We start from the raw sequence: 9,356 nt of genomic DNA on the forward strand, positions 1-9,356 counted from the left end.
CTCAATATATTTATATAATGTTAAATGGTGTAATTTTGTGTAAAGATGGATTTACCAAAATAGTACCATCTCAATCCTATGCTCCATTACTATCATGAATATCTTTCCTCTTGACTGTTCTATACCTGCACTATTAGCTTTGTCTTTCCAGACTCGCATAAACACTCCTGAGTTATTTGTAACCCCACTTACTTGGACACTTCATCTGGTCTTCATTCTTTTTGCTATGTGTTTGGTGCTTTGCTCACTGTTTTATCTTGTGCTTCCTGTTATCCACAGACTGTAAACTTGAAACAAATCAAAATGTTTCACACACACTGCCACTGTTCATTTGAATACCCCTTATGTTCTCTTCACACCTCTATGGCATGCCATTGTTTACTATTCCTTATACCTGAACTTGACTGTCATCACTTGAAAATGATGCTTGGGTTGCCATTACAACCACTACTAGCTCCCAGCGATCCTTCTTTACAGCCTTATCACTTGAAACCTAAATAACCTCATTCAGAATGTTGGCATCTAGAATACCAGGGACAAATCTGGCACCAATTCCTTGAATTTTATGAGGTCCAGGCTTAACTCTAGACAAAATGATACTCCCAAAATGTTCTGGAAATTTATACACCAGGACTGCATGCAAAACTATTCCTCTTGTGGAGTGGAGGGAAAAAGTTCATTTTATGAATATGATGGCATAAAAAATGTAGTCTTTATTAGAAACAAGAAATACAGATATCAACACCAAAGACAAAGTTTTGTGTTATGAGGTTTCTTGCACATGATTAGATCACTGCTGAGTTATAGTGGGTATGACAGAGACAACGAAGTGGATAGTGCACAATCAACTTTTATGCAAATGTGTGAATAAGATAGCAGAATGAGACATCAATATAGAAAAAGACAACATTAAAATGAATTCCATTTCTCCAGATGGATCTTGCACACAATAACCAATGCCTTTTAACAAACCTTCTCTTTTCAATTCCACAATTTTAAATCATTGTTCAATAAACTCAATCTAATAATAAGGGTTTACAGTAGCAAGAATTCATGAAGTACAATTCTGAAACTCATGTATGAGCAGAGGGATTATGTCCATCCTTGTCATCACTAAGGATGTGCAGAATTAAAATTACTATCACCAAGCATTTGTACTTCCTTGGTGCCATGAACAACTGTAGCTGCTCCAACAGTTGTATTTTGTAGTGCAGCTGCACATAAAGACTCCTCAATTATCCCTTGGTCTTCAAGCTTGTTATGTAGGAACAGAGGGATTATGTCCATCCTTGTCCTCAACTTCAGACAAAAGAAAATTTTCAAGCCATTCCACAGAGAAATCATCTTCATTCCCTGGATGTGCAAAATGAAGATTACTATCACCATGCAGTTGTACTTCCTCGATGCCATGAAGAACTGTAGCTACTTCAGCGGTTGCATTTTGTAGTGCAATCATCCCTTGATCATGGTCTTCCAATTCACGGACAACTTTAAGCTTGTTATGAAAGGTTCTTGTTGCTGGATTGTAAACCTTCACCTTATCTGATACGTTGAGCTTGTCGTATTCAGCAGCAATGAGCTTGGCATGTCTTCCTGAATCAGTTTTATAGCAATATGAATTTTTATTTTCATCTTCAACAATCATACACATCGGATCTCCGTAAAGAACAGATAGTTCATGAAACTTTTTGAAAAGTCCATGCATCCTCTTATGGAAATGAATTTTGTGTTTCACTGGATCTTCAACGAAAGTAATGGGAATCTTTTTCTTTCCCATCTGATAACTCCTCGTGTACAATTTGCCGTTAAATAACATATAAAAATAAAATTAGGCTTGTCCTCCTCTAAACAAACAAAGTACTACGTGGAAACTAGTATAGAAAGACATTGACAAATTACTTGTGTAAGTATATCTTTAAAAGGAGAAAGAATTTAAAATTCAATTGGTATTTGACATTTGGAATTAGACCTCTAGTTGTTTTACTGTTTTATTTGCTCGCTTCACGCTATTGAAACAGCTATCCAGTTTCTGACTTGGACTCTTGGGCAAGCAAAGTGGCAACTGGTCCAAATAGCATTCCTCTTCAAACAAGAAAGCCCAACTTTGTTTCGATCAAAGAGGTTTTTCCCTCCCAGAAGCAGACACAATTTCAGCGCCTCCATCCTCATTTCAGTGCTCTAAGAGAGTCGGGTAGTCATAGAGACCACGGGGCTTTGTGTTTCAGAAAATCCTTTCCTCCTTGGCAAGTCCCTCCTTTCGATCATAAGCTACAAAAATGGAAAAGGAAAGGTATGGGGAGCAAGCTTTTTGTCCTTCCCTCAGATTCTTTAAACCCAACAATTGCCCATCTTAAGGAGAATACCCTATTTTCTCAATGGTGTGGTTGTCGAGGGGATAGCAATGAAATCATGTCCTAGTGGACTTCCTCATTCCTAGGAATGATCTCAATCAGACCTCTGTAGAATGATTTTTTTTTTTTTAAATGTGTGGACTCCATCCTGAAAGAAGCCATCATTAATGGTGGCCCTTCGGGGACTAACTATACCCCCCACCTGGGCACTTTCTGATTCCCACCCTAGCCCTCTCTTCTTTCAGAGTTCGACCTTCCATTTCTTTGACTGGAAACCAGGTTTCGACCCTACTAATCATAGGTTCCAGAAATCTCCAGTATGACTTTCTTTAGTTGGTCTACCTTTCGAGTTTTGGTGTCTGGAGGCCCTTCTGAAGGTAGGAGACACTTTAGGATCTCTAGTGGGCATTGAGGGAGACTTCTTGAATGGGCTTAAGGGTGATGTGGCTAATATCTATGTGGAAATAGATTTAAAATAGGGCTTTTATAGCGAATTAGTGATAATCTCAGAGGTTGGTAGATGGAAGCAGAAAGTCCAGAGGCTGGGGAAGGAGACTCCTGGCAAATGCATCCTCTGGAACCAAATAGTGCTCAACTGCTCTATGGATGTTGCTAGAGGCACACTCTCTCCCCTTCAAACAGTTGCAATTTTAAAAAAAGATGATAAGAACCTTGAGATGGGGAACAAAGGATTGGCATCTCCAAACAGAATCGCCTGTAGTTGCAGTCTCATGCCATATTCAAACCCCAAGGCCCTCACGACTTTCTGATTCTTTGATTGAGAATTTGAAATATCAGTCTCTTCCAAGTTCTATTTCACCCTCTTTTCCTCAGCCTCCTCCATCCATCCCCCCGCTCATCCTATCTCCGATTGTTAAGATTCAAAGCAACAAGATTGTGAGGAGTCTGTTTGGCCAAAAGAAAATCCCTTCTCTGACTCGGGGAACTTTCAATATTTTTGCTCAGAATCCTAGAAAGGCCTCCAAAAGAAGGAACGGAGTTAGGTGAAAGTGAGAAGGGGATGCTCCATCTTTAATAGAGACAAGTAAACGAAAAACCATGTCCCTAAGTAATATTTTATAGGAGGAGTAAATTATTGCTAATGACATAGTAGAAGACATGGAGGATGCAAATGATCTTGTTCTCTCAGATGGAAAGGTTTCTTCAGATAGAGCTCAAGCTATTTTGCCTCTTAGCCCTCTACCTCCCTCCAAGAAGATCCCCTCAAAGGTGCATCTTGATTGCTCGACTTTCCCACTTATAGATCCTCTATCTTCAAAACAATGCTTTAATCTTTTCTCTGAACTTTCAAACCCTCTTCTGATGTCGCCTTCTACGATGCCACCCGATTTGGAAATGCACCTGGACCAAAAGACTCAGAGACTTCTCCAGGATTATATGAATGATGATGAGGATATGGATCTTCTTCTGGAAACTCTCTTAGCTGTAATGCATTTGAAGATCAAGGAGAAAAGGAAATTGGGATTAAACTAACCTGATTATGGCCTTTCTCCTCTCAAGAAGAACCGCAGATCTTTGAATGAAGCAAGAACTCAAGAAGGGGTAGTGGAGAGCCAATCTAAAATCACAGAACTTTGGAAAGTAGGGAAGGGCAATACCCTTCCTGATCAACAATGAAAATCATTTCTTTTAATGTTAGGGGCCACAATGCCCCTAACAAACAGAGGGTGATTAAGAGAAGGATTATCTTGGTCAGTACAGATGTCACCCTCCTTCAAGAAACTAAGTTACATTGTCAGCAAGCAGTTTCCTTTGGTTTGGGAATCAACCCTCTTTTTCAAGGTTCTCTTCAATCATCAATTGCATTAGAAGGGGCCTCGGGGGGTTTGATGATTATTTGGAAGCTTTCTCAAGTTCAAGTGGAAGGTGTTGCCTCTAACAGAAACTGGCTGCTAGTAAAGATCACACACTTGCAAACAAATAAATCCTTCTTTATCATCAACACTTATGGAACAACATCTCCTCAAAACATGTGGCTCCTCTGGTTAACGCTTGATGGGGTCATATCTCAACTCTTGGATCAACAACTCATCATAGGAGGAGACTTTAATGCTATCAGGAATTCGTCAGATAAAAGGGGAGGCATTATCAAGCTAGGTAGATCTCAACAAGATTTTAATGATTGGATAGATAGGAATAGGAATGGGCTTTTAGATATTGACTCAGGAGACAATTCTTTTACATGGACAAACATCTCAGAGAAAATTGATAGATTTTTCTGATTGGGGGATCTCAGCTCTTTTCCCTTCTCTTTGGAGTTCTCGGTCCTAGCTTGCTCAGGATCTGATCAAGGTTTTAGCAACATCTCAGAGAAAATTGATAGATTTTTCTGATTGGGGGATCTCAGCTCTTTTCCCTTCTCTTTGGAGTTCTCAGTCCTAGCTTGCTCAGGATCTGATCACTTTCCCATTATGTTATCCCTTCAAGGGGTCTCAGACATCTCCAAAACTCCTTTCAGATTTGAGAACATGTGGATGAAAGATTCAAACTTCCTAACCTTAATAGAAAACTGGTGGAAAGAAGAAACATTTGAAGGCTCCAAACTTTATTGCTTTATTTCAAAGTTAAAGTATGTCAAGCAGAAGCTATTGCAATGGAACTCCCAGCACTTCAAAAACATTTTCTCTTCCAAAAAATCTTTGGAAGAGAGGTTGGCTGATTTAAATGTAAAAATTATCTCTGAAGGCATGGATCAAGATTCCTTTGAACAAGAAAAGAGGTTGCTCACGGAATATGATGATATTCTATCTAAAGAAGAAATTTTCTGGAAGCAGAAGTCTAGAGAAAATTGGCTTCGGATGGGCGATAAGAATACCAAGTTCTTCCATAATGTGATAAAGATTTGCAGGAGCATGAATAGGATCTCAAAATTGGATTTGAATCAAAATCAATCTATAGTGGACCCTAAAGGGATTAAGAGAGAAATAGCCTCATATTACTCAACTTTACTAAACAATGAAGATGGTTCCCATCTTACATAGCAAAGAAACTTCTTTGCCTTGATTCCAAAGATCATTTCAGACGAACAAAACAAGAAGCTTAATGAGATATTTTCATTGGAAGAAGTAACTCAATCTCTTAATCAGCTCCCTTTGGGTAAGACTCCTCGCCCAGATGGTTTCCCTATAGACTTCTTTAAGAAATGCTAGCATATTTTATTTGGACAAGATTTAGTTGAGGCTCTGGAGTTCGCAAGAAGATCAGGTAACTTTCTCAAAGAAATCAATATTACGTTCATAGCCCTTATTCCAAAAAAGGATAAAGCTTCTAAATTAGGGGACTTCGGGCCTATTTCACTCTGCAACAGAGTTTACAAAATTTTCTCAAAGGTCATGACAAATAGAATGAAACGCCTTAGGGCTTGCATTATATTAGAAGAACAGACTGGATTCATCCCTGGCCGTTCAATTCTAGTTGGTTTCATTATTGCCCAAGAAGCTATCCACACTCTCCAAAATACGAAGAGACCAAGTAAGATTGTCAAATTAGACATTTCAAAGGCTTATGATAATGTGGATTGGCAGTTCTTATGCAAAATAATGCAGGCTTTTGGGTTTGATAAAAAATGGATCAACTGGATTTGAATGAATTTCTACGCCCAAATTCTCAATCTTGATAAATGGGAAGCCAGTTGGTTTCTTCTCCTCATCAAGGGGCACTCAGCAGGGAGATCCTATTTCTCCATTTCTTTACATCGAAGCTCTAGGGAGGGCCATCAAATCAAAACATTCCAAAAACCTCTTGGAAAGGAGTTAAAATAACTTCAAATTTGGTAGTCACACATCAATAATTTTCAGATGATAACCTCTTGGTGGATGCAACAAAGGTCAAGGAAGCAACTTAGCTGAAAATGCTTCTGGAATCCTTTGGAAAGGCCTCAAGCCAAATCATCAACAAAGAAAAATAAATAAAAAATCTACTTCTCCACTCCTGCCCCCCTAGAGGTTAAGATCCAAAGAATTTTGAATTGTAAAACAGGCATCCTCCCCTGTACTCACCTGGGCATTCCAATTGATAGAGAATTAAGGAATTCAAAACTTTGGGACCCTTTATTGCTCAAGATGGATCATAATATAAATTCCTGGAAAGGGAAATGGCTCTTGCGGGTTGGTAGGCTGCTAATGCTCCAAGTAGTTATTTCTTCCCTACCTATCTACCTTTTATCCTTTTTATCCCTCACTACTGGTGCAAATTCCTTCATAATTAAAAAAGATGAGAAACTTCTTCTGGAAAAACACTGAAGAAAGGCAGAAAATTGCCCTAATTGCATGGGATAAAATCATCAAACCCAAGTCCATGGGGGGTCTAGGAATCAAAGATCTTCACTTGCAGAACAAAGCCTTGGGAACTAAACTAGTTTGGAAGTTCATTAAAGACCCCTAAGAAATATGGGTTAGGATGAAGACAACTAAATGCCTTACACATGGTGATCCTCAAAACCTCCAAAGATCTAATTTTCATCCAAAGGGTTCTAGGACTTGGAATTTCATTGTCTCATGTAGAAATTTAATTGCAAATTCCTTGTCTTGGGATATACACGATGGATCCTCTAGCCTCTTTTGGGAAGACTCATGGGGAGGATACCCAAGCATTGACAACTCTCTTAATATTCCAACAACCAAGCATTGGCTTCAACAACACTGGGGATACCGAGTTAGTGATTATTTGGTTTTGGAAAGGACTTCTAGCATGCAAGGATGGAGCTGGAAGCTTTTGGAGGGGTTGCCTATTCCTACTATTGAAATCAATTAGCTATCAGACCTCATAAGTGCAAGAGATATTAATCCCAAAAGAGAGAAAGATTCTCTTATATGGGCATGTTCTAAAACAAGACAATATAATGCAAAAGATGGCTATTTGGTTCTAGCAAACTTGGGAATCAAGAGGAACAAGATATTCCACTAAAACTCTTTTCGAGCAGCAAGATTATCCCAAAACTAGGAATCTCTGCATGGTTGGCCTTCAAAAAGAGGATCCTCACAGCAGACAGATTCACTAAAATGGGCTATGAAGGGCCTTCAAGATGCATTTTGTGCAAAGCTCAAGCAAAGACAAATGACCATCTCCTTTTATACTGCCCATTTGCTTCAAAATGTTGGTGATGGCTTTGTGCAAAATTGGGGTGGATATCAGCCCTCCCTAATGATATAGTCTCTCTTTTTCAATGTTGGCCTCTTCCTTTTAAGGAAAGCACTTTAAGTCATATTATGGAAATCTCTCCTTCTTGCCTTGTTTGGGAAATCTGGAAAGAAAAGAATCGAATACTTTTTGATGACAAAGCAAGAAGATTTGAATCAGTTTTATCCTCAATTGAAACTTCAATTGTTGAGACAGTAAATTGCAAACTAGCCTTCTCAACAGATTCTTCCAAAATTTTCTTTTCTTGGGATGAAAGAATAAGAAATAATTGGCAAGGAATCAAGATTCCTCCTTCCTTTGGGAGAAAACCTAGTGAAAGAAAGGAAGCTATATGGTCTCCCCCTAAACAGGGTTGGTTCAAACTAAATTTTGATGGAGGCTCCAAAGGAAATCCAGGTCCTTTAGGTATAGGATATGTGGTTAGAGATTATTCAGGATCAGTAATTGGAAAGATGGCCATGCCACTGCCACTGGATACCAATAATATAGAAAAAACCAAAGCTTTGCTTCTAGGCTTGCTTGATTGCCTCAATTATAGGAAAAGAAACCTCATAGTAGAGGGAGACTCAGAGATAGAAATCAATGCAATTAAATTGAGAAGAACACCAAACTAGCGGTTACAGGCAATTTTGTACAACATAATTGAAAATTTGGGCAATTTAGAGCAATATGAGGCTAAACATGTCTACAGAGAGGCTAACATAGAGGCAGACTCTATTTCAAAAAATACAGCAGAAGGCCTTTCTTTACATTGGTGGGAAAAGGACAACAATAACCATGGTTAAGCTACAAAGAGTTTTTCAATTCCGCCAAAGAGGCTAACACAGAGGCACACTCTCTCTCTAAAACCGCAATAGAAGGCCTTTCTTAATAATGGTAGGAGAAGGTCAGCAGTAACCATGGTTAAGCTACACAAAGTTTATCAATTCCGAACTGTAGTGGTTTCTTGTTCTCATACGTCAGACATAGACTTTTCCACCAAGTTTGGTCAAACGACTATTTCTTCAAATTTAAACTTTTCCGCCATGTTAAAATATTGAAACTGTCATGTCAACCATGACATCATCTAGGTTTGGTCTTTCTAATAGCAAACTCTCCCACTTTCATCCCGAAATGATAACCTGTGGTCCGTCGTCACTCCAAGTACGAGGCATGTGTTGTCCGTTGGATAGAGCCCAATTTTTTAGCCTGGAGATTTGGCATAATGTTCAACAAATATTCTTTGCCACCTTTGCAGGTGAATTCATTGCAAGACATTTCTGATTAATGCATGTTGAAGACAACGCTTAGCTTTTATTTGGCTTACTTCGCAAGACTATCAAGTGGATTCTCTCTGCAATCGTCTACACATAAGCTTAAGCTACTACAGGTTTCCAAGCTATGTCTAGGGAGAAGCCGTTTGGGTTTATAATGAGTGTCTACCCCAGACCAATCTCTTGCTTTGGAGCAGACACTCCCATCTCTCTCTCGACCTCTACCTGTCAAGTCTCTTTCAGACAAATCACAGACCTCAGATTGAAGAGGCTTCTCCTATTTCCTGAGCCAACGGTCATCCTGGCCGTTAAGCTCATTCTTGGTAGTGGGCATATCGGTAGTGAAGAATACCTCCGAGTCAACACAAGCATCTCATCTTGGTTTGTTGCCTCCCTAATGGACGTCAAGCTTGATAAACAAGAAGTCTGGACCCTCACCAAAAGACTCTTCCTAGGTGACATCTTGCTTGAATTGCAAGACGTCCTAAACAAGGCACAACATGACTCGAGTGCTCCGCGACCGAGTGAGAGAATCCTCTTCAATGTCTCAAGAGATCTAATTAAATTCTACCCTTTTTTGCTCGACCTGACA

The 9,356-nt window shown here is 39.2% G+C and overlaps 1 protein-coding gene across 1 annotated transcript; it reads right to left on the reverse strand.

Moving 5' to 3' along the window:
* Positions 1-1,258: 1,258 nt before the first annotated feature.
* LOC131037483 (floral homeotic protein APETALA 1 C-like) lies at positions 1,259-1,777 on the reverse strand. The gene has a single exon (XM_057969637.1). It carries the CDS (start codon positions 1,775-1,777, stop codon positions 1,259-1,261), a length of 519 nt encoding a protein of 172 aa, XP_057825620.1.
* Between the last annotated feature and the right edge of the window lie 7,579 nt (positions 1,778-9,356).

The sequence above is a fragment of the Cryptomeria japonica genome, chromosome 6 (assembly GCF_030272615.1).
Source record: "Cryptomeria japonica chromosome 6, Sugi_1.0, whole genome shotgun sequence".
Lineage (NCBI taxonomy): Eukaryota > Viridiplantae > Streptophyta > Pinopsida > Cupressales > Cupressaceae > Cryptomeria > Cryptomeria japonica.